At 42.2% G+C, this 26,437-nt stretch overlaps 1 protein-coding gene across 4 annotated transcripts; it reads right to left on the bottom strand.

Moving 5' to 3' along the window:
- Window positions 1-224: 224 nt before the first annotated feature.
- On the bottom strand, window positions 225-26,437 carry LOC122833283 (TCDD-inducible poly(ADP-ribose) polymerase). Of its 4 annotated transcripts, none has more exons than XM_044120747.1 (7): window positions 24,095-24,343; window positions 22,071-23,075; window positions 12,148-12,337; window positions 10,743-10,930; window positions 6,296-6,595; window positions 3,527-3,784; window positions 225-1,565 (listed from the first exon to the last, which is right to left on the bottom strand). In XM_044120747.1, exons 2-7 carry the CDS (start codon window positions 23,048-23,050, stop codon window positions 1,376-1,378), a joined length of 2,106 nt encoding a protein of 701 aa, XP_043976682.1. In that variant the 5' UTR covers window positions 23,051-23,075; window positions 24,095-24,343; the 3' UTR covers window positions 225-1,375. The 4 variants fall into 4 exon arrangements, with proteins under 4 accessions (XP_043976682.1, XP_043976683.1, XP_043976681.1 ...); XM_044120748.1 differs by lacking the exon at window positions 24,095-24,343 and adding an exon at window positions 26,290-26,437 and having other exon boundaries at window positions 227-1,565; XM_044120746.1 differs by having other exon boundaries at window positions 227-1,565; window positions 24,119-24,373.

Here is a 26,437-nt window from a genome sequence, read left to right as displayed (position 1 = left end):
CTCATCTAAACACAAAGAGTAGTAATGAGTTGCATTTTATCATAAAATGAATTCTATGGCAAATTTATTCACAGCTCAAACATTTTCAGGTTTCAGTGAAAACTAAATGACCTATTGGTTAAAAAAAAAAAAGTACCTATCAAAACGGTTTAGGAAAACCCTATTCATTTTAAATAAACACAAATTTTCTCAATCGGCATGAGCTGAACAAAGCACAAAGCAGTAGTTTGGTCATTTGCTGTTTTAATTTCTTTATTTAATCAATGGTACATTAAAACTAACATAAATAAACATTTTTTATGAACAAAAGGCACACAGTTCAAATATAAACAAAAAGGAACACCTGTACAGTTTGTCTTAAAAATAAGAAAAGAAAAAGAAAAAAAAAGACAACAAACAAAATGGTCTACTGCCTCTGAGCGAGAGAGCGGTCTAAGAGAGATGAGCTTCAGCTGATTTGTTGACAAAAAAATAAGCTACAGCGCAGCCCAACTGCAGCAGCACGTTGTGCAGGCGTCAAACCGTACACTCTTCAGTCACCCTGCAGACAGGAACCAGAACGTAGCCGGGAGTGAAGAAAAGACGAGCGACTGGGAGCAGCTTCATGGGAATCCTCTTCCAGGAGGTTTACAGTGAGACTCGTCTCCATTGTCTGGATGAATAGGCCACGAGATCAACGTCCACTAGATCAAGAGGTTCAAACGCGCAGCACAGAGTTTAAATAAAACATGTATGGGCAGGAGGCTGGGTGAAAGGAACTATGATTCCTCTGCTGAGGAATCTGATTGGCTGAGTTCTGATTCCTTAACGTTGCAATTTCACTCGCTGGTCATTCACAGTACAGGCAGGATATTAACCGTCTCCGACAGTGTTCGTCTTCTAAACATATTCATGTACACATTAATCCTAAATAATAAAAGGAACAGAGTTTAGGGTTTGTTTGTTTTTTTTTCTGCGTTTGATCCAAAGCAAGAAAACAAATCAAATCTGCTTTGGCTCAGTGATGAACATCCATGGGATCCTGATTCATTAGGTGCTTAGGTAAGTCCACTCAAGTCTCAACACCAAGAGAAGCTGTCCTTTGCGTATCCAGTTTAGTCCAGTTTAATCTGGTCTACTGCAGTCCAGTTGACAGACGTTGTGAATCGCTGAAAATCTGCAAGCATCTCCTCATCTGCTTTCACCTGTTTAAAGTACCAGATGGGCAGCGCTGGATCGCAATACTCCAAAAGAGTTGGTTGGATCATTTGGTTTTAGTTGGTCCTTATTAAAACTTCATAAAAACCCCAGTCCATCTGTTATCTTAATGGGGCGCGTGCAGACCGCGACTCACAAGCATTTGCAAGCACAGATGCCAAAAGCTCTGATGCAGGACTTATATGGCGACTGTATTGGGTACCTCCTCGTAGTGAATAATAAAGTAAGGGTAGCTCTGGTCGTCGTTAAAGATGACATAAATCTGGGGGTCCACCCAGTTGTCCACACAGGAGTCATAAAGGTCACTGGAGGCGTCCCGAGGGTTGATGGGTGGAGGTCTGCGCATGGAGGAGTTTCCCACGGTGAACCTGAAGAAGCAAAAACACAAAGAAGACGGAAAAAAATAAATATGAGTAGTGCTACAAGAACCCTGCAGGAATAAAAGGAAGAAATAGGTGCCACTGAAGGCAAGGAAGTATAAACTTTTAAATATTAAGACTGTTTAAAATCTAAATGTACACCGTTTGCTTTTTAAAGCAAAAATATATTCTAAAGCCAGGAAACCTCAGATTCTTGAAACCAGACATAAACATGGCTCCACTGGCGGCTTAAAAGCAAATGCAACACCTGGGCTTTACGGTAAACAAAAACACGGATTAGTTTCTTGACAAAAGACCTTTTAAAGAAAACCGTGTTGAATGGATCTGTGTCTACATGGCGAGTCGTTTGTTTTTGTTTTTTCTTTCACCCAAAGATCATTTGCCCAGGAAACGGGGTGAGGTTCACAAAAGCAAATAGCCCAGAGGAAGGACTTCTTATAAGAAGTTTTTTTTCTTTGCTGGATGATTATGAAATTAGAAACTTGGCTTCAAAGAAGGGAACGACTCAAATCTAAGAGCAAGTTTTCACAGAGTCAGCAGTCAGTCCATTGAGCCAATCATGGGTGTTGTTCTAAGTCTCAGGAAAATTGATTTTGTAGAACTGTACATTTGATTTTCAGTGGTTGAGTGGATATTTTTCGGAGTCACATTTTACAGCCACATAACTGTACTTGAGGTTATCCCTGAGAAAGTCAACAAAGGGAGATTGCATCTAGATAAGTGAGTTTTTCAGCTGCTTCCATTCACTTCTACTTTGTTTTCTCTCTCCTAGAGAGATCGTATCTTCAGTCTGAATGCTGCAGAGTTTCAGCTCTTTGACTAACAAATCTTTGTCAGTCATAATAAATTACATCTCTTGCAAGCTAACACCTGTCATCGTCTATCCTGACTCCGTCCTCCTCTCTGGACAAATTGTGAAATGAGTACATCTTATGAGCTCATATTTCAGTTACAGAGTTTGCCATCACTAGACTCTTTTTCAGCAGCCATTTAACCATGCATCATATCCAGAGTTCAAATTTCCATATGTACATTCACTGCTTTCCATCTGTCTTGTTCCCACTTCTTTCATGCTTCCCTCCCCCCCCCGCCCCTCATTTCTTGACTTTGCACAGGGAAATGAATGAAGATGAGCTTCAAGCTCAAACATGACTGAAAAGCAAAAGTTGTAAAAATTTTGATGCAAGTAAATGAATGAAATGAAGCGCTGCATCGTAACTTCAGTTCTCATAAAAAAATTTAAAAAAGCCAATTAAAGTAAAAAGACTCTTAGTTACAGACAAAGGCTGAGGGTAGATGTATGAAAGCAAAACCTCCGTCTGTTATGTGGAACAGATTGAACCCAGACTTGGAGAAAGAGCGCGTTTTCCTGTGTGTGCTTGATTGAAGGAAGGGAGGGGGTGGTTTCCAAACCGCTGCACAATTCCCTGGACGCGCCACGGACTGTCTGCCTCGGCACAACAAAGGTGGTGATGTATGATGGGCCCAGCCAAATCAGCTGTTTTACATGTGCGCCTGCGGATTTGACTTTTGTTTGAAGGAATGGGAGTAGCACGGCTCGGCTGAAAGATGGTTTATGGAAAAGAACCTCAAGATTTTCCTGATCCAAATTAATGTTGATGCGTTCTGTAAATTTTATCGGCAGGAGGTAAGTGGAGAGGGGAGAGGCAGGATCAAAATAAAAAAGAAAAGAAAATCTGTTTGGAAAGAGGTACGTCCTGAAGGGGAACTAACTTGTCAAACCAAAATGTTCACTGAGGACACTAAAACCAAGCAAAAGCCATGGTTCTGATTTAGCATTTAATAAACTATGACGTGTCCAGTTCCCTTCAAAGCAAAGTCTGGTAGAAAGGTATAAACAGTGAAATGCCGCCAGTGGAATAAAGAGACGCCTTTTGAAAACAGAAGCCATCTCGTTCGGTGGAACAGACGCGCCCACACACACACACCTGCCAGTGAGGACCTTGGCCAAGAACATGCAGTGGACTCCCTTGGGCGAGCGCTTGGAGAAGTTGTGGGAGTAGAAGGCCCTGCGAGCGAAGTAGGAGCCCTGGCCGAACATGGTGGCGTGCTTGCCGCAGACGCGCGGGTCAAAGTTGTGCTTGCAGATGCCGTCCACGACGTCGGCCGAGGTGCCGTGGAAGAGGTGGCGCTCGCTCAGCAGCCGGTCCATCTCAGACATGCGGCGTGACATGTACTCCTTCTTCCTGTCAGAGCACACAGAGGCGGACACTTAAGATGGGGCTTGATCACTAAATGTAATTGAAAACGGTTTATTTGTTTCCAACGTGAATGAAACAAACCACTTGCACAAATACGACGTGAGTGCATCTCACGTGAAAATGCTGTCAGAGTTTATTTTAATCATTAATTTAAAAAGTGACAATTTTTCATGTGAAATTATTACACACACACACGTCACATTTTATAATTTTTTTTTGCTTTTGATTACGTTTATTAACTTTTTTTTATTATTTTAAGATCAATAAAGAATATACTTTAAATTAAAAAAAAAGTTATGATCTACTCATTTATGCTTGCTTGTCAGATGTCTAGCAATCATTGGTAGCCTCAATAATGAGGATAAGTCACAAAATGTATCAAATCATAGTAATGGAAAGTTGAGTGGAAGGAAACTTTGTTTAAAAAAAAATTTAATCAGCATAACAGAGCTCACAGCAGCATTGAGAGGAGAGTGAACATAGGCCCATTCAGATGTTTATGGTAGATTTCCATCAAATTAAAAGCAGCTGGAGGCGCAGAGCCATCCAGAGTCTGATGAGTTATCAGCTGAAAACGCTTCTTGAACCCGAGACAACAAAAGCATCTTAGCTTAATGTCCAAAGTCCTCTCGTGAAATAAAAGAAAATGTTGCATGTCATTCAGAAATCAAAGTCCCAGAGTCAGAAGGAGGTGAAGAGGCACAGAATCCAATTTGCTTTAACAATCAGCAAGAATTTAGGGAGCGATGTCGTCTGCCGGTGCTCTGTGTTTTATCAAGTCCAAATCAGCGCAGCGGTTACCAGGAAACTTTAGAGCACTTAATGCTTCCTTCTACTGATGAGCTTTATGGAAATGTTGATTCCATTTTCCAGCGGGAACACGCTGCCTAAAGTACGAGTAGATACCGATGCTTAAATCACTTTATAGGAGAGCAAACTAAGATGTCCTAAACCCCACAGAGAATCTGTGGGGAAAAAGTGGAACAAGTCAGGTCAGTTGATGTCCACTAATAAAGCAACCTGGACTTAACACCATGTCTTAATATTTCTAAAAGGAACCCTGACCAAGACGAAACATTAATAGATATAAAAATGCTCTCTCTTGTGCTTGTATGATTTTGAGAGAAACTGAATTTTGTGTTTTCATTAGTTGAAAGTCATCATAAAAAATGAACAAATAGTTTATCACTCTTAATGGGATGAATATAGTTGATTAAAATAACAAGTTTGGCTGAAGCGCTCATATGCAGCATGGTCTAGTCATTTTACTTTTATTGATCCCGACCCTGAATCTGCAAAAAATAAAACTTTAGAGCTCATCTTTCAGAACTGCGTGAACACGTCACCTCTTTAATGTAAGCAGATGAAGAAGGAACGCAGAGGAGAAAGCGAGGTGAGTCACTGAGGCTGTGACCCACACGTGAACTCATACAATGCCACAGCTTGCGACATGACACTGCACGCAGCGCGCTGCTCGCTCGCACGCTCCCGATTTCCTACTACCCCAATTTAGTTTGCAGCGCTCCGCTGTCGCATGCAGATGAACTCGCGCAAACAAGAAGTTATGGTTTCGCTGCAGCAGGCAGACTGTGGGAAAAGGAAATCGAGAGAGAACCAGTGAGGGGGCATCACTTTCAGAGGTGGCGAGGCAGACGCACACACAAACACACACCGGCAGTCATTGTGAAACCGTGCGGTACTGGTCGGTGTGGGAGGGTTCAACTGTCGCAGCTGATAGGAGAAGGCCTGCTTCGACCACAGCGGTTAGCCCGCTGCCTTCACAACAGGAACATCATCATCACCAAACATCTCCCCATCTGCTGTGTTCACACACCACTGTCGATGCTTTCTCACGAAGTCCCACACAGCTGGCATCCTTTGCCCTATTTCGTCTTGATTCTTCTTCTCATTTGGCTTTAGATCTGATTATGACCTGATTTTAAATGTGCATGGAAGGTTTGGAACAAGTGAAGCTACCATTTGTGATTTCCAAAAGACAAAGAGTGAGCTTCCAGAGGCACATTTTGAGAATGTTTAGTGTTTAGGTTTTTAGCTGCAGGTTCTACAGAAAATGTTCAAAAAGTGGAAAAGGTTTGCAGCATTTCACCTCTGTGGCAGATCTGTTTCTAGCTCTAAACCCTCTTCCACCCGACACCAAAAATAAATTCACCTGTGTAACTTAATAGCAGTATAATCTGAGATGTAACTGTGAAGGGGTTTGTGAGAGAACACAGGCTACATTTTTAAATGTGGTCAAATTTCTCAACTGTGACAGGTTTTTTTTAAGTTTTATACCTCTTAGTTTCACACAGGAACTGATGATGAGTTCAGGTAAACAACAGAAAACCCAGTTGCGTGTCAAAACCTTTCGCCACAACTTTAAGAGATGTCACGCATGCATGACATGCACGATATTTGCATGTCATGCATGCCAGCAGCCAACCTTCTCACCTCAACACACAAAATGATCTTCTGTTTAATTCAACAGCTCCTCACCTCTTGTACTTCTCCCAGAGGAAGGGGTTCTGGACGCGCTGGATCTTGATGATCCTGAACTTGGTTTCTGATACCGTCTTGTGAAACAGGCTGTACACCGTCCTGTAGCTGCGGTCTTCGCGCGACACGGGCACCCGCAAGAAGTCCTGACTCATGGGCATGGGCAGCCATGTCTCTGGAAAAAGGCTCGGAGGGTTGGTTGATGTCGGCGAGAGGGGATGTGGGGAGGAGACGTCCATCGGGGTCGGTGCAGGCGCGGACGTGGAGGGGAGAGCGGGCAAAGAGAGACCACCCAAAGTCCTGAAGAGGAAAAAGAACATCAGGTCTTTTAGAGGAAATAAACTTTATTTACAAACCACAAAGTGTCTCTGTTAGCCCTGATGGTTGTAGAGTAGGCCATGAACTGCAATATATAATGCAGAATAAATAACTGAGAAATGAGTTTGTTGTTTATTAAAAATGAAGAAGAGGACATAAGGAAAAACCACTGAAACTGAATGTACCAACCAAGCAATACCAAGTGTACCTCCACTGAATTAGACCATTCTAATCCCCACCTTGCACTTCCTCCAGCACAACCCAGAGGCTGTGGGTTTCTTTTCTAAATACCTTTTTTGTTTTCACCTTCAACCCAAAATACAGTAAGAAAATAGAAATTTCCTGCACATGGCACTCGGGTCTCCATCATATCTTTTATGTTTATTGCAAACATCTTGTTGCTGCTTTCAGCAACATAACGGAACATTTCTAAATCACTGAATTATTTTGTGTAAACAAGACGGCAACAAGTAAAAAAAATAAAATAACAGTTTTCATGTGACGAACCTTATGTGATCCATCACATAAAATCCCAACAAAGTAAAGTCAGAGGTAATATAGTTTGTGGTTGTAATATGCAGCAGCATTTTACTGTAACCTAGTTACCTAGAACTGTATGTAACCCAGTTCTTATTACAGAGAAATGAGTCTGTGAATAGACAAAACCGCTTTTTAAAACGTATTAAAGTTGGGGGGTTTTTCTCGGTTATTCGTGAACATCGCTCGTAAATCTCTGTAAATTTGCCAGCAGAGAATTAACACGCAAGCCAACAGAGGCTGGATCAGGAATGATTACTCTGCTCCGTTTTGCTGCACCTTATTAAAAGCCCTTCTGCTCCATTCTGGGGCCGCTTCATTAAACGCAGAATTAGGTGCCTGATATATAATCCGGCGGCCACAGCTCCCAGTCTGAGCTAAGATGAAAGTCAAAGCAGAACTGGGTCTTTCACCGATCAGCGCTCACATTTTAGCCCTACAGGAGGAACTGCTCCAGACTGTCTGCACCAGAAGAAGAAGCAGTTTGTAGTCATTAGGAGAAGCCCAAAGCCAAGGTGACGCTCACTGCTACGTCTGCACGCAAACGTCCATCTGCAACTTTATGCCTACACTTTTCCACAGCGACGCTCCCATTTGTTTCCAATCAGAAGCGTTTCCAAAACCCTCCATCTGCTGCACGTTCGAAATCACTTCCCTGCGACTGCCAGCCGTGACAGATCCAAACTGCAGGGCGGCGCCGCTGCACGTCAACCGTCAAACGACACAACAGGATGGTGCGAAAATGAAACCCAGAAACCAAACAAGAGAAGATGAGAACAAGGAGAACTGGGTGGGGTGGAGGGGGCTGAAAAAAAAAAAAAGAAAGAAAATGCCAATTGTGGAGCTGTCATCGCAGTGACAGAAAAAGTAAAAGTCCTCCACCACGTCTGGCATTTGAGTCAGTAACAGTAGTTTTCCTGTCAAGTTATCACCCTCTAAGTGTAAATGCTGTTAGCTCTATCATCCATGCGAAAGTGTGTGTGTGTGTGTGTGTGTGTGTTATGAAGAGACTCTGAGGGAGCGTGACAGTTATTCTCGTCTCTTTTCTTCCACTCTCTCTTATCTTGTCGGTCTGGTCTAAGAAACACCCACCACCTCCCTCATTCCCTGCGCTGCAATCGAAGTCTCTATTCCCTCGGCGCTTTGAGGAGATCACAGACAGGCTGCTGCAGAAAACAAGTGTGAAATGAAAAGGGACAGATGCCGAAAGAATGATGGAGGCAGGCAAGAATGAGAGATAGGAAGGAGGAGGAGGCGTGATTAGGAAGGAACAGGACAGGAAGAAAAAAAGAGCTTTCTAGGCTTAGGGCACTTAGGTCACTTAAAAGGATGATTAACTGGCTAAGATTTATCCAACTTGATAAGTGACAATTCCCTTGCTGGGAATTTTAGGGGATTTCTTTCACCATTAAAACTTTAAGAGCAGCCCTTAGTAATCTCGTAGTGTCTCTATTTTCTTCTTTCACGTCACTATATGAATTTCCATTGTGGTATAGGATAGGTATGCTGAAGGAAACGCTCTAACGTTTTCTTGTGGACAGCTGCATTGACTTTAGCCTCGTCAGAACACAACAAATCAAAGCCGGCAGATGATAAGGCTTCACCCTCCATTGATTGGCTTACGTCACTTTATTGCAAAATAAATTTTTACTTTGACATATTTTGATCAGTAGACCTCTACTGAACATCTCTGTGTCGTAAATTCAGGTTTCTTCTAATGAGATATATTCTAATAATCTGACAAAACTGAACTTTAGGTTTTCATAATCATCCACATGAACAGAAGTCTTCTAATGAAAGTTTCTCTTGTTTTTAACTCGTGTTTTTATTTTACTAGCTTATTTAACAGTCAAATTTCTTAATGATTTGTATTGGTGTGTGTTTGTAAATCTTTTTTTGTTTGTTTTATCAAAAAACAGATCTCTGTTGTAAATGTCACCTTGGATCTCAGCAAGATAACATGTACAAATTAAGGTTAAGTAAAATAATAAATATAAATTAACTGAGATGCATGTGACTGAGTGCAGCCACGGCAATTTATGGATGGACAAATGCAACCAACAGTTGAGCCATGGATCTGGGTTGCAGCTCCCTGCAGTGACGTTTCTCCCCCTCATCACCGCGACTCTCTGAAGCTCCAGGTCTGGAACCCGTCTAGGTCCTATCCGGCTGCACTCCCCTTCACCCTCGCTGCCTGCGTGTCTCTTTTCTTTTTCTCTCTGTCTGGCTCTTGCCTTCATAATCTATTTTTTTTTTCCTGCTCTCTCCTGACTGTTGTGGCCCGGTGGGCACAGCTCGTTCTAGGAAACCTGCTCCGCACCAGAAGAATCTGCAAATGGGCTGAAATGGCTCCACTTGTTTCTAATCAGGTATCACTTGTATAAAAAGTAAGACGGAGGAGAATGCTGCAGGCACATCTCTTCATCGCTATAAAGACGGGAAGTGGAGCTTGAGAAAATGAGTGTGAGAACAAATTTAATCCCGTCAAGAGGGGGGGGAGTTCACAACACTGGGAGCATTAATTTCTTTGTTTCCACGATCCTCCCCCTTCTTCTCATCTGTTTTCATTTGCTTCATTATCTCATTTCACATCTTGTCTGCTCCAGGCGTGCTTTCCCCTGCAAAGGACAGCTCCTGTGTCCTGGTGACCACGTCTGACTTGCCAAAAATCTGAGCCGGGGGTAAGTGTTGGTTCAGCTCCGGCTGTCGATGCGTCCTGAAACGGATCAAACCTGGACGTGGCGTTCGGAGCCTTTTGAGCATTCACCCCTGACTGTGACATTGGCATCGTGTGCCGGCCTGTGTGTGCCTGCACGTACCTAAACACGTTCCCTGGGACGCCCGGGGAACACAGAGAGCCACGAGGAGACAGATTGTTACACGGTAGAAAGCCAACAGTGAGAATTACACAGCAGTACTGCAAGGTACCGCATTTTTTTCTCCCCTTTCTGAAACCTCAAGAGTTCGATGCTCTGTGACAACACTGAGTAGTAAGAGAGAAATTATTATTATTATGCTGATGTGCCAGAGAGTACAATGGAAAGCAGAAGTGAGAACAAAACAGCAGGCAGGAAACCATCAATAAAGTCATTAAGCTTCACCTCTCTGCTGAGGACTGACCACGTTTCCTTATTATTTATGAGGTTTCAGAACTTCGAATCTGTGTAAAAGCTGCTTTTTTTCTGCTCTTTTCTGTGTCATGCAACAGACGAACATGAGAGATGTGAGGCTGAGATCAATAAAGCATCCTGTATTGATCTTGTATGAAACCAAGGCTTGTAGCACAAATATCATATTCATCAAAGCTATCAACAATGTTACAGATCAGCTTCAAAATCACAGCATCACTGTTCCCACCTCAAATTAAAAAAAAAAAGCTAAATTTCTACATTTACTGAGACTCAAACATGCAATATGAATGTATTTTGACATTTATTAAAAATGATGCATATTTGATGTGTCAACACCAGTTTGGTGGAAGCAGGGAAATGTGAACGCTGCCAGATGGACTGCGACATTTCTGATTTAGGCTGATCTCGACTACCAAACCTAAACAGGACTAGCTGGATCAGGAGAGAATAGTGATATTTACTGGAGGTGCGGCGTGAGGATCACAGACGACATGAACATGGGTCGCTTCTTGATCTGCCGTCTGAAGCCGAAGACAGCATTCTGCTGGAAGCCCTCCTTGATGTTGAGGATATACTGGTTCTGTAGCGTGATGAATCGGACCTCCTTAAGGCCCCTCGAACTTGCCTCTTCGATGAGCTTCACCACCGGCTGCAGGAGAGGAGAAAACCAGAAAGAGGACATGAAGAAGTGAGACTGATCTGTTTCACTGTCCAGCTAGTCAAGCAAAGCCAGCAGAGGTTAAGGTGGATCACTTATAACTAAAGCCAAACTCAAACGTGGATAAGGAGGAATTCTCATCTCCTTTCCCTGCTTCGTCTGGGATTTCTCCCACTGAACTCAATTTCTCCAGTAGTATTTCAACCGGGACAATCAGTGAACAGAATGCTTGTAGTTCAACTGTGGCAGCGGGACAAGTGACCGAAGCCGTTCAGTTCAGGTTGGCCACATTTCGAAATATTGAGAAATTACAGTTTAAGCAAGAGAAATGTCTTAAATGGGCAGTGTTATGTAAAATAGACTTGTTTGAGCTTTTACATGACATGACATAATGTTATTCCCTTAAGTGTTGCCTTAATTTTTTCATGCATGTTTCAGGAATCCCTGGATCTCCCATGGCAACCGTTTGGAGGTGCCTTAACACCTGCTCTCACAAAGCAGCGCCTTTTCCTCGCAGCTCCTCCGTGGAGCTGCGGTCTCACAGAGCACCTCTCCCCTCCTCAGCTCCTTCAGACTAGCAGCAGCAGCAATTAGCAAAAATTTTGGTTGAACTGTGTGTCTGCTGAGTTTATCATATAAACTACTACTTCTTCTCTGAGAGTGTTTGTAAACGCCATAATGAGGATCATTGTAGTGCCTTAAAGAGACAGAGGCTAAATTCAAGGCGTCAAATTCCAACATCAAATTTCTATAATTTATGTTTGATATATAAAGCACTTTTACAACAACTGAAGGTAACAGATATTTGCACTACAAAATGCCAATATGTGCATGGAAAACATAATACAGCATATTTAAGACATTTTACTGCTGGCAAAGATGCTGTGGTTCTACACAATTTACTGTAAGCATCACTGAGCTGGTGCATTAAATACGTCACAGCCAAACATTAGCGATTGGGTATAATCATTTAAAATTATAACAAGCAATCTTTTTTCAATATGTCAGGGTCCAAATCCTCTGTACGAAGCAAAGTGCTACTGTTTCTCATACCCAGCCTTCAGGAGTGATTGAGTATTTCTAACTTGATCAAATCACAGCAGCTAGACGATTGATTAGTGCGAGCAAAGTAAATGTGTCTGGCCTCGTGTTCACAGAGCGTGAAATAAAGCAAACACAAACGCCGAAAAAGCCAGAGAGCGGCTCACCTCAGAGTATTCCCTCCAACCAATGTTGTCTCTGCAGTAGTACTTCCACACTGTGTGGCAGCTCGGGGTGGAGTTAGGGTTCGCTGCAGGAACGGGAAGAGGGCAGGGGGGAGTGGCCAGCCGTCGGAGGCAGTCGAACTCCAGGTCACACACTCGCATCGTCGCAAACTCCAGCAGAAACACCCGGCCCCTGAAAAAAAGCAAATGTTCCAGTTAGAAATGAACCAACCACCAGGGGTTCAGAAGTCAGTGTAGGAAAGAAAAACAACAACAACCCAAAAAATAAAACAGCCAGTCATCCTCAAAGCTGCGGCTCGGTGACCTTGCCGTTAAATGGTCCTGATTTGTATTTCTATCAGCTGCCATGTGACCAAACATGTGGCTGTTAATGCAAGCCATGTGCCCCGGAGCGAGGCGACCAAACCTTTGGTTGCTCAAACAGAGTGAGTCACACAGGGTGACAGCAGCGTGTGAGACGGGAACAGGACAACGTGAGAGGAAGACAGCTGAAACATTGTCATGAAAACACACACTAATGACTCCATGATGAGTGAAATAAAATGTTAATGACGGCTAGGAGATCCACTGTGATATTTATGTTTATATCTCTAAATTTAAAATTTTGTCACTAAACACCAACGTGCCAAAAAAGTTTCATTTTTCTGTAATTTGACCAAGAGCCCTGTTGTGTTCCTTGATGTTAATGATGTTCACTAATGGACCGGACCTTCACAGAGCAGCTGTGATCACACTGAGATCAAGTTACGCACAGCATTTATTAATTATGAGCCTTCTCTAAGCAACAGGCACATCATTTTATTTAGAGGTATCCAATTAAAGGAGGGACAACCCACTTGCACGACACAGTTTTCAGCTTTTCACTCACATAATTTTACTTCAACTTCCCAACTTCCCCATTAGGCATCACTTTGTGCGTCTCTGTCACATGCAATCCCAATAAAATGCACTGACGTTTGTGGTTTTGACATAGCAACCAAAAATTAAGTATTAACCACTGAACTCAGTGACCTTTTGAAAGTAACCTTTAAGCGAGTATTAAACATACTTTCCCTTAAAACCCACATTTCTGGGGGGGTTTTTTTAAATATTTTTTTATTGATCAGATGTAATTCTAAATGTCCCGTTTTCAATACCTGTAAGTGGGAAATTATAATTAACAGAAATACATGTTTTTAAGCAGCCTTATGCATGTTTCACTTAGTGATGAAGTTCCTGAAATGAATGGTCTTTTCAGTAATATTCTAATTTATTAAATGAGTTTGGACTCCTTTGACCCCGTCCCTGCCGCAACATGTGAGGGTCAGAAATCCCTCTAAAAAAAAAAAAAAAAAAAATGTAAAAACATAATGTCACAATAATTGTATTCACAGTAAGTTAATAACCTCATTAGCATGCAACCCACTCATATCAGTATTTAGTGCATGCGCTGGGTGAAGGAAGCTGTTTTCTCAGTTTCTCGGTCAGGTTGCTGATGAATCAGGTGTGAACAGCTCATTTCATGCCCAACCACTAATTCTCACCAAGACTGACATCTGAGCTTTCATTTGGCGAATCCAGAACATTCAACTTGTTGTCTTGGAACATTTTTATTTTTTTTTTCTGGTTGTTGTTGAGGAGCACCCTGAGAGCATGATGCTGCCACCACCATAATTTGTGATGGAGATGATGTGCTCCTGAGTTTGGTATTCAGCAAACATATTATGTAGTTTGATGACGTGTCTCTTCTTTTACCTCCCTCCAGACGTCTACTTTTTAATCACCTTTTCTTTAAATAGCCAAACGTATTTTTTCTCTTTTCTTTATGTTGTAGCAGGAATACCGGCGATGATTCGACTGTTTCCATACTTAACCTAGTTAACACAAACCAGCTGCTCTCCACTAATCTCTGTTTCACTAACCGGGACACCAATGACACAAACTAGGGAGACATTTACTTCACCTAATAAGTTTCTAATTAACTGAATTATGTTTGTTAAAATATGCTTTTCGAAAAAGTTGTTTTTTTTTCAAATTATTTTTTGAAATGTCAAATTATACTGATCTTTATTTTTGTTACAAAAGCGCTAAAAGGAAAAAGCCTCCAGAGAGATTTTATACTTTTTGATGTTCATTATGTTATATATATATATATATGTTTTTATGTTTGTTATATTCAGCGTTAGAGTCACAAACAGAGAGTAAGCAATCCAACTGCCCTCAGTTGACATTTTGCAAGACAAGAAGTGGAACGAATGCCAGGCGGTAGTCAGTCTGAGATGTTTTCCGTGTTCATCACTTGAGGAGGAGCGTGCAAACCTGTTTGTTAATGCAGCGCCCGCAGCAATGAAACCTCGGGTTATTATAGGTAGGCAGTAAACACAAATTAAGTTCTCCTTCCTGTAAGTGTCATTACTGGTCACTGGGGTTACAGGGACTCAGACAATGCTTTCTGTCACAACAAAACCGCCTGAATCATTTTCCAAAACCTTACAATCACACTGGTTCATAAATAGTAGCTGGACGCACTGTTATCATGGGTTGAATTTCTGCTAAGTCATAAGGCGACTGCGTCTCCATGAGAGGAAGTGAAATAGCAGGCTGCTTAATGAGCACGTGCAGAAACAAAACAGCGACTGAAAACCAAGACACAGACTATCATCATATCTGCACTACCAGAAAATAAGAGAGATAATGCAGATGAATGAGTTTCTGTTCTGTATATGAAAGCTGTTTTCAGCATTCAACAAGCTGGAGGGTGTTTCAGTTTCATGGGGAAAAACAAACACGGCAGTTCATTTGAATACTGAAATGTATTCTGCTTCTCTCTTTTTGTAGAACCAAAACAGAGAAGCAGAAGGAACAGCATTATGGTAACTGGTGTAGCAAGAAAAGTACTGGCAGATAAAAGTGAGGTGGGCAAGAAGCTGCAACTGTGGCACTAACAAGTTGAGGGTGGGGTGGGGGGCAGCACATCTTCTGCTTCGCCTCGGGTCAGCTCCTTCTCTCCCACTTGTTTTGTTTTCTTAATTATTTCCCGTTTCGTTCTGCTCTGTCTACACCTCGGAACGTTCCCCTGTTTAGCTGCTTCTCTTGGTCTCTTCAAACCATCGCTGCTGTGTTTTTTAGGAAGGGAGAATCGGTTTTGCAGGCACCTGCACAGACTTCTCTCTCAGTGCAGAACAGCTTCTACCAGCAACAGAGCGTCTGATGACAGGATGCATGAGCTTGTTTGTTCTTATGCAGCGACGAGATCCAAAGCTTGACAGAACAGTGAAAGACTTTGACTATCTGAAGTGCAAAGAGTGAGAGTATGCCAATAATGCTTCAAATCGGCTCACAATGTTCCTTTGGTTTACAGTGGAGATGCACACGTCAGTCAGCCAGAGCTGCGAATGGCTCAGTTTCCCCTGTACATCTTTGATGTTTGTTTGAAATATGGTAAACTTAAGAGGGACGCTTTGATGCAGACAAATTATCAAGTCTGTTGAATCCACAAAAGGAAATGAAAGAAGTTTTCTTCTGTTCTGGGCCTTTTGATAACAGCGGGTCAGAAATCTGGAAATCTGTATCGGCCCTGAAGAGCCCAACTGGCTCATCTCTGGTTTAAATTGATTTAAGGATGAAGTACAAAAAAAAAATGACAGGAGAACTGCCAACTGTATGGAGCACAGAGTTTGTGTTTTGCTGTGCACTGCTGGTCAGCTGACTGAAATGAGACTATTAGGCTCCTTTTGCTTGCAAGAAAAACATCCTAGGCAAATTAGAAATATTGAATTAATAAAGGAAACAATGTTTTAAATTTGCAGTTGGTAGGTTATCTGTGGTGTGAGTGTAGCAGATAGTCTTACTACCGGTAATCTGTAAGGAGAAGAAAACGTATAATATAAACAATAAGTGTTTAAAAACACAAACAAAATTTTTATCCTTACTCTGTACTTGGTTTACTTATCCAAATCAAAGAAACAAAAAATAACTAACTACATGTTAAGTTAATTAACATGTAGTTAAAAGTATATGCATTTCATTCACTTTTTCAAGTTTTGTTTAAATAAAATGATTTTTTTAAAAGCTTAATTTCTTCTGTAACACAAGTTTTTATCATAATTGGAAGAATATCAGGCTAGCACCATGCCCAACTCACATCGATGCAGCTTCCACACAGGCGGTTAAACCTGTGTGAACAATCAAAGGTTCAAGTTTCACTATGAGAAAGGGAACTTTTTCACATTTACAGGCAGACTCTCCACCTTACTGATTAGCTCTGTTTCTCACACTCACAAACCCTCTTTTCACCGACACACAGTCAAACAAAGACGGCTCTCCAGAGAGGTCAGACAATGATTTTTTTATTTTTTTTTTTTCAAAGCTTTCTGTAGAGTCCTGCTCCCTCCCTCCCTCTCTTCCTCCCTCGCTCGCTCGCTGCTAGACCAGTTCACACTAAAAATAAAATTCCACCGGTTAAATTAAGTGCACTCACATCCAAGGCTTTTGATGCTGAGGCCAATCCCAAAAGGAAAAAAAATAAAATAAAAATTACATGATGAAAATGTCAAACTGCTTTAAGTTTATGCAAACGTGCATTTTGGTAGGTCAACAGGGAATGCTTTGAAATTCAAAGCATTCTAATTCTGATTTAATGGATGACAAGATAGTGACATGGGAAAGAGAAAAAAATGTGCTAAGCAACGCCTTTCCTTGGATGAATGATTATTACAACTTATAGCACAGTTCAACTGAATCCTACATGTCAAAACACACACACACACACACACACACACGCTCTTAGATATAGATGTATTTTTCTCACAGGTACCCACACAAGTCCCTGCATACCACCATTAGTTGAGCCCTTGTGATTGTCACAAACTGGAAGAAGAAAAAAAAAAGATCACTCTTTTACAACACACATTCTTTAGATAGATTCAAGTACACACATGCAAACTCCGTCTAGTCACGCCTAGATAAGTCAGTCAGTCAACCAAATCTGCTGACGAAGTCTTCTCAAACACACACACACACACACCACCCCATTGATGTCACAAGCTCATGTTATTTCCTCCTGCTGGACCGATTCACTTTCATGCCAAGCGATTCAAACGCCATGAAGGACGGCGTCTGACGTCTCCTGGATTGTTCCCGTTCAGGTGCATGCCTCAGTCAGCAGTCACATCACAGAGATCATAGTTCAGGGTATCCTTCTCCTACGCATTGACGCTGTTGTTACACAATCCCACAGCTACCTGGAACAGGTTTTTCTAAGTTTAATAAAGATTAGATAAAAGGAGAAACACAAAGTGGCTTAATGACAAAGCTTTTGCATATTTTGATATTTCATTAAGGCCACATGTGAAGAAACACCCCCCAAAAAAGAGAAGCAAAATGCTAAAGATGTACGCCACAATGACTAAAACTTCTGAATTTGTGAACCCAGATAGAGGGAAACGATAGCAGGACTGAGGCAACCTGACTAAGAGGAGACAGGACGACCCAGACCTCGCCTCTCTGATTCACGCCATGACCTGTGTGACACATTGTCCACTCAAACACACACACAGGTTCTATTTACTCTATTTACCCGGGCTGATCATTTTCAACGACGCTTCTTTTCGCGTAAACCAGCTTGTATGGACATGCCCATTTATGATTTTTTTTAATTTATTTTTCCCACCAAAGGTAACGAGGAAACATGGAAACCCCCAGCAATATAAACACAAAGACACACACACCTTGGTATCAGGTCGCTCTGCCCTTGGTGCTCAGTGACTCTTTATGTCAGTTAATGACAAGTAAGGCTTTTATCACATGGCTGACAAAAGAATCTGTCTCCAACGCTCGCTCTAACACACCCATATGAATGCGGCTATGTAAAACTCAGACGCATTCAGCTTCTGTTGACTGCCGCCTGGTTCTATTTCAATTAAACCCCGACTCGTTACGGGAGATGTGCTGGAGGGTTTATATACGGCTGAAAATAAAAACTGACACAAGTCACTTACATCAGCAAATATGAGATACAGTGAATGTACAACACGGGATTGACTGTGACATTCTTACTTCCTGCTGAGTTCATGCCTAACACGGATTAGTCAGACTTCCACTCCTGCTCATCTTATGGATGGGATTATGTGTTGTATGGCTCACACACACACACACACACACACACACACACATGTGGGAAAGGATCAGGGCAGGACACATGCTGTAGTGTACGTGCAACAATGCAGGACTTAACCAGATGCAGATCCACTTTTTTTTTTTTTTTTTCTGCCCACTCCTCTTGCGTGGTTGCACAGTATAAGAAGGCAAAAACAGGCCTTGGTTGCCATACCGACAGAGAAGCTTCAAGAGTCATCTGCTCTCCCTTATATCACTAATGATGTTATCACTTGGAGATACTTTCGTGCTGCGTTTGTAGTCTTGCGTGCATGAAAAGACAGGCTGGGCTGTGTGCTTGAAGAAAAGTAACCTGGGTGTTCACACACTCACTCACACACACACGCACTCACACACAGAACAACAGGCAAAACTTTATCAGCGTTAACATCCCAAAGTTTAATGACTACACTCCCCAGTTTCAGCCTAAAATCTACAGTAAATTCAGAAACCCGTTGTCAAATTCCTCAAAAGAATGGAAACACTGGCATCCAGCAGAGAGTCTAACCACCTTTCTACACTTTACAATTAAAATCAACAAAAGTGCTAGTTTAAAAAAACAACTGCTTTTAGTGAATGAAACAGCTGAACAAGTGAAACCCCACACCCTCTGAATATCATTATCAGATATGTTGCGTCGCCTGGGAATAAAAATGCCTCACAAGATAATAAATGTTTCCAAGTGGCCACTCGACCTTTGTAAAACAATCCAACCTGTTTCAGACTCGGGAATGAAAAAAATATACATTGAAATATTGCAGCTAATTATGAGTCTGGCTTGTTGTCAGTATTAAAGTATTCCCAGATTTTAATAAATGGTTTCAAAACCACAAACACTTACAGCTATATCATTTCTATTGTCAATACGAGAAGTCAGGGAAAGCATCAGAGTACCTCAACACTTCCTGTTGGTCAGCTGGCTGAAAGAAGGCCGCTACAAATTTACATTAAAGAAAAATTTGACCTTTTAAAAATGTTACCAGTGGTCGTCAGCAGTGCACCGTTTTCTGCTTTCAATAAAAGCAATAAGATAAGATGCATTTGTGTTTATAATTTGGGTCAATACCATGATACTGTAAATACCTCATAAGAATCAGGAATAAAAATCTAAATTTGTAATATGTCTCATGTCTATTGTGGCAAATCACAAAGAATCGTGAGTGGTTTTGAGCAGCAAAATACTCGGATCTTTAAGGGGTGACAATTATTATAAAGTATTGCTATGACGGAAAACAAGTACTGTAATTTAAAAAAATAGCAATTTACTGTTATCATGACAATCTAATAATTTTTGCAAAGCCAAAAAAATAATGTTGAGTCGCTAATTTTGCTTTTTGAGCTATTTTTTTCTTACACTGAAAGTGCCAATAAGTATGTTTGAAAAGTATGATTGAATGCAAACATTGTGTGCTGTTTAGCACTACCTAATGTAACTCCTGTAATCAAAAAGCCTATTTTACATTAGCTACGTTTTATTTCTCAAGTAACGTTTGCAGGACTTTAACTAGTCAGAGGCAGATGTATTGAACCTTTAAATACTTTGTAATCACAATTTTTAGCTTTATGACACTACATCCAAAATAAGATATTGTGACAACAAACATCCATATTATTCATCCATGTTTGCAATAATAACAAGCATGCAACAAATGCGGGGGCCTTTTTACCCAGACATTTTTTATTTCCAGCTGGAGTTTTTGTTGAGCAAGCCAGATGGTCCTGTGTGATTGTGTGAGAGATTGACAAACTAAAAAGGTCACACACACACACACAAAAAAAATAAAAAATAAAAAAAAATCAAGGCTCACTCCACCAGGTGCATATCCTGTCTGTGATGCAGTCTGTGCTTTGAATGCACCTTCAGCTGGAAACATGAACCAACAAGTTAAGCTAATAGACGAAGCGGCAAACAAGTGAACACCTTTAAGCCAAAAACAACAACAAGCACAGAGAGCTGTCTCAATGGATTCGCTACGCCGAAAGACTGAGGAGACAATGGGGACATAATGACTATGTTAATGTAATACTCCAAAACATTAAACATTAACATAAATTTAAAAACAAAACAAAACAAAAAAAAAAAAAAAACTAAAATGGGCTCAATTTGGAGAAGCATCACTGTAAATGGGAACGCGCAGATAATAAAGAAACTTGTGTTTAGAATAAGGTCAGCGTCTTGCTGAGCGGCCCCATTGTTTGCTTGTGAACAGCACAGTTTTACAGGAAGCACATGCTCCTCTATGTCACCCCGCTGGGGTTTGCCAAGTGCTTGCATTAAAGTGTGTCTCTCCACCGAGTGCGAGAGAGTAAAAGGTAGGTTTATCTCCCTCTACTAAAAGGCATGCGTGCGTGTGAGCAGTGCAAGCCACTCGGTTTACCCGTGCAGCCAGTTCGTGAGAGCGTCTGCACGCCAAAGCCTGTGTATGCGTGCGTGGGTGTGTGTGTGTGTGTGTGTGTGTGTATGAGTGCAAATGTACACCCTATTGTGCACGAGGGGACAAGCTGCCAAGCGAGACTGTGTCACTGACCACACAGTGCATCTGACGAGTGGGGGTGGAGGGGTCAGGAAAGTTCATGAGGGCTGTAAATTCTGCTTTGGTTGGAGCGCTGGCCAATCACAGAGCTGCGTTTGGGGGGTTTGGGAGCAGGGAAGTGCAGGAAACAGATAGCAGATTATCAAGCTGCCAGGCCACGATAGCTGCTCAAATAAAGAGCAACAACAGGGTGCGCGCTAACCAGAGGACACGCCGGGACAAAATGCGACCTATAACACATATACGTTCAAAGTAGCGTTTACTTGGCCGTTAGCACAACAGCTGGGGGAGCTGATGCTTTCGGTCTGTCGGCCAATGGTGAAACCGAAGACAGAACTGAGGTTTACTGTTTCCAACAAGCCTGAAGAGGCGGACAATTTACAGGCAGCCTATGAGCTTTCCGCACCGCTGTTGCCATGTCACAAATACCTATTTATCATGACCACCGGGGGATAAATTGCTGCACATGTCAACAGCAACTGGGTTTCTTTCAGACGTATTATGTTACACTGTTGTATATGATCTAGGTTAAATGGAAACAGTTTGGTTTGCTGCTTTGAAATGTGGGCAAAAAATGTGATATTGTGTCACTTTACACACACTACAGAAAGCAAGGTTTTAAAAAGGTTTTGCACACTCCTCCTATATTTCTCTGGTTGTCTGTAACATGATAGATGTCCCACCCCATTTTGTTGCTGCACACTGTCATTCAAGATGGCTGAAAGAAGGTTCCCTCCCTAAAAGAAATACAAATATAGATGTTTGGAAATGAGTAGTTAGTCATGTTTAAAACAAAGGAGGCCCACACAGCACTCTTTTTCCAATATCAATTTCTTTTAAAAATGATACTTAGCAAACTCCAGCTGGTGTATCTATTTGCTATCCCACCACCAGAAAGCCATGCAGTTACCAAGCTAATATCAACTTTGTTCTTGTTTTACTCTATAGAGTAATTGAAAATTATTCCTTAATTTAGTATATTTTTTCCATATGTCTATGCATTAACGTAAAAAATACCAATAAATACATGTTACGAACAACTTTACAGCTTTTGTATAATACTGGCACCAATATGAGTATTTGTTGCTTCTTCTTTTTAAATGAAACCTATCTAGGTATAAATTTTTGTTTTTGCTTTTTGTGTTAATATCCAGAAACTGTTTTGTTTTGTTTTTTTACTCAAAGTTGTACCTTCAGATGCCAGTACAGTGTCCATGTTCCTGTGCCGATACTTACTGATACTTGAGCCGGACTTGTTCCTGGTCTGGGTTGCAGTACAGTCTCTCCAGCTGCTCCTGGGAATCGTCTGCTATGCTCTGCCATGTCTGAGTGCTGCTCCTGCGGATCTGCCAGTGGTAGGGCAGCACGGTGTGGTGGTGGGCGCAGTCGTTCCCAAAAACACACCGTCCCTGGAGGAAATCCACACAAATGTCTACAGAGTCCGACTGGTGCGTGTGATACTGGAGCTGAGTGAGTAGCTCAAACACTAGGTCCAGGGAGGCCTCTTCGCTTTTATTCTGGAACAGCACCCCTTTGTCTGGCTGCAGGAGCTGGGAGTGGGGCTCCTGGATCGCAGAGGAGTCTTTCACTGAAACACTTTTAGCGCCAGAGGTTAGGAGGTCTTTGCTTTTGATGATGCTCCCCTCTTGGTGAGGTACCTGGGGTGTGACTATGGGAGGTATATCCCTCTCTGAGGGTGGGATTGTCTCTGTGCTCTCAGCAGCTCGGATGCCAGCTTTCAGCTGGGGTCGCTCCGTTTCCTCTAGCTCCGCAGTAGTATCGGTTATCTCCACGTCGACGTCCCGGCTCATCAACCCCTGGACTCCGGTCGCAGCCGCTGCATTCTCGGCGGCTCCCGGGTCTTTGAGACACACCTGCCCCACGCAGCTCTGCTTCACCACGGCCGCCGTGCATAGGGTGCCCGGAGTTCTGCCCGGCTGGCTGCGGGGGACAAACACCCCATCCCCGGACACCAGAGTATCCGTGCTCAATAAACTAGTCAGTATCGGATCCAGGGCGCGTTGGAGGCATTTGTGGTCCAATTTCCTCTGTTTCTTCCTGAAATAGGGTTTCACTAGAGGTATTTTGTCCGAAAGCCCGACGATCGGCTGCTCCGTGAAATCTTCCGCTTCGTCCATATTTAAACTCACATCCAGCGAGATTGCAGTCGGCACACGTTCTGCGGATTTCTGGAGAATGTGCAAAGTTTTACCCATGTCCTCCTGCTAAACCCGGACGGTCCTGGAAGAGAAAGAGAGAATGAGGTAGTCATCAAAGGTAACAGCCGTAATCCTATAATCTCAGTTTCCAAGGTGAAGTCATCGCAGAGATTAATATGCTGCTTGGGCGAACGATTATGCCAAACACTCCCTGGCTTTCCTTTCCTGGGAAGGAAAACCTCCGCCGTCTTTATGCTGAATCGAAACCCCCACTATATACAGAAAGTGATCCCAGATTGACCCCGCACATTAAAAACAGGAACAACACCGCAGCAGCCGCATAACACATCAGTCCCTCTAAACAGCCTGTTACACCGATTCTCGTTGGGGAAGCAGGAAAGGTTGGCCAATCGAAGCGGAAAAATATTACCTAATCCCGCTGCAGGGAAGTTGAGCCTCAGATTAATCATGTCAAACGAGAACACGTCCCCTTTTTTCCCGTTAAGTCGTTTCGCTCTCCGGCTAACGTCATGCCTGCAAATTACAGCTGCGTATCCGCACAGGAGCGATAAAATCAGGAGTGTAACAAAACCCCACTCTCTCTCCCCCGGGACTATATTTTGATCACGGGAGTCCGATACGCGGGCCCTGCCGACTACGTGCCGCTTTACATCACTGCCCGAGCAAGTTCGCACGTAGGCTCCAGCTGACACAGCCACACACACACACACACACATATATGCAGGGCAGGCAGCTACTGCAGCGCAGAGAACAACACAAAACACCGAGGAGATTTTATTCCACAGGCCGAAAAGCAACTTTCGTTCTGGTGAAGAACTATCAGATTTTACAGGCGCAAGGATAGCAAAAAAAGGGGGAAATAGTTATAAGAGAACCACTGCTGCTGCTATTTAAATACCCCATTAACTAGCTTCCCCACAGACAATATTTCCTTATTCTCCGAGGCTAAAACGAATAATACGATTCCTGCGCGACAAAGTCCACCCCTCTCCCCCCGTTTGCGGCACTCTTTCATAGTCAAAATCCAGTGTGTACATCGGGCGAAGCTCCAGATCCAGTCCGGATAAAACAAGCTAGTACCAGAAGTAGTATCCGTGCCCAGACCTGGGTCGCTGGTATCCCTCTGCTGTTTCCCTCGTCGCTCTCATGCTCTGTCTTTTATCTCCTCTCTTTGTATCCAGGACAGGACAGAAAAGGCGCAGAGGAGCAAACCAACCGACAAAAGGAGAGCACAGCCGCAGCGAAAGACGCTCTGCCTGGCTGCCCCGGCTCCGCACCGCTAGGCTCCGCCCCCCGAACCTGCCAGGGGCGGGGCTTCGCTTCAAACGCACGTACACAGAGTCGTCTGGTGGCCGCAGATAGAAGCTGCAAACACTGTGTGTGTGGGGCTTTTAATTCAAATGTCATAATGCAGCAAATTATAAACGATTAAAAATGCACATTTGTACGTCTCTTGACGAAAAATACATCTGGGAATATATGTACTATATATAAGGGCAGCTCAGTACTAGCGTAGTATAGGGATGTCAAATCCAGTATCCTGCAACTTTCAGATGTGTCTCTGCTGTAACACACATGAATGAGATAATGAGGTCGTTAGCAGGACTATGGAGAACTTGACTGGACACTGAAGAGGCGATTCAGTCTTTTGATTAAGGTGTGAATCCAGGGACACCTTTGAAAGTTGCAGGACACAGCCGAATTTGAGGATCCCTGTTCTATATGTTGGTTCCCAACACTAGTCCTCCTCAGACCTTCTTTATTTTTTTCTCTTAAGGTTTTTGGCAAAACTTTAGATGTGCATTACCACACCTTAAATGTGGCCTTAAATGATGCAGAAAAAATGTATTCTTTCAAATAAACAAGCCAATAAGATATTAAACTTCTTTGAAACATTTCAATGGAATTTAATCTTATTTTCAATTAATAAAGAATGTTAATCAGCTGAACTCTTTCATTTCTATATGTCTGATAGTATAGTCTCATCTTCTGCATAAACACATACTATTATGTTTCCCTATTATGAATGAGGTACTATTCCTGCGAAAGACTTTAGAAAGGGCTTACAGTAGCAGCAGCCAGGACTCCTATTAAAAAAAAACAACAACATAAAAACACTGTTAAATGAATGGGTTTCATAATATTTCTTAAAAGGAGGTGAAACTCCAGAGAAATATTTTGAAAGCATTATTACTCAGAATCCTTTTGCATGAAAGTAAACATATAACCTATTAATCTAAGCAAACTGGATATTATTGATTAACAGTTTCAGAAACCTAATATTGTCTCAGTGCAGCTGATCTGCCTAGTTTCAATAAGGGAGTGAACTGCTTACTGTGTGAGCCAGCCTTTCTCGCCTGCTTGTTTTACCAGAAGTAGTTTTTTAGGAACCTGCTGTGCTGCACCGGCTTCCGGCCGCAGTTTCATCTTTTGAGCGTGCTCAACAATTTCTAGTTTCTGAAACTGGACTTTTCAAACAGGGTTGGTATGCAATTACAAAATCCTAACCATGTTTGCCAAAAAAAACGAAAAAAAAAAACTTTTCTTGTCTAAGAAATGTTACAAGGAATTGATGATCAGTATGTTGCATAACAAGAGATATCAGATGTGTTGCACCATTTGCAGGAATAATGGGTTTCTTGATTTAGCAGTGTCTTAAACTTTCCTTTTGTTGCTGACCTTAGATGCCAGGAAATTTAAGACATTTTATCTGTTCCCTTTAGGATCCCTGCATGACTCATTTTGCAGGAAAATGACAACACCTTTTTGACAAACAGTGAACTCAACAAAGCAGTTCCAGTGAGGCACATTTACTGGTAGCTTCCACATTCGCTGCTGAAAACACTTGGCTGCTGACGTATGCGAGAGTAATTGCCTGATTGCATACCGATGAATGGTGAGCATTCCTCCCAGCCTGACAAGCTAAACGACGTCCTATTGTTCAAGTCATGACTAGCTTCAGAGGACACCCTTTAAGAAGGGAGACAGGTCTGCCAAATCCAGCTAGTTTGTTGTCTCACTAAGGCTGTACGGGATGGCAGCACATGAAACAACAAGTACTGTGAAGATCCTTTAATCCATGTGAGAAGGAGTGCCCTAATTAAAGCTGGTATAAAGCTGTAAGCCAACGAAACATTACAAGACTATTATATCATTAGAGATGAAACAAGGAATGTAATGTGCTTTAGCGATCTGGGAGCATAATGAAAAAATCTATTTGCCAAAGCTTAGTTATGCACACACTTTTACAATCTTTCTCTTGCTCAGGCACTTACATTCGGGCAAAACCGGTCTCTGCAGGTAAAGCTCTTGCTTCCTTTTTTTTTTTTTTTTTTTTTTTAAAGGAGGTGAAAGGTCAGGAAGGCATGTGAGAGTGATCACATGACAGGACTTCAGTATTCACACACCTGTCTCACAAAACCA

This window comes from Gambusia affinis, linkage group LG06 (genome assembly GCF_019740435.1).
Source record: "Gambusia affinis linkage group LG06, SWU_Gaff_1.0, whole genome shotgun sequence".
NCBI lineage: Eukaryota > Metazoa > Chordata > Actinopteri > Cyprinodontiformes > Poeciliidae > Gambusia > Gambusia affinis.
Note: the sequence above shows the minus strand (reverse complement) of the source record. Positions and strands in the feature narration are given on the sequence as shown.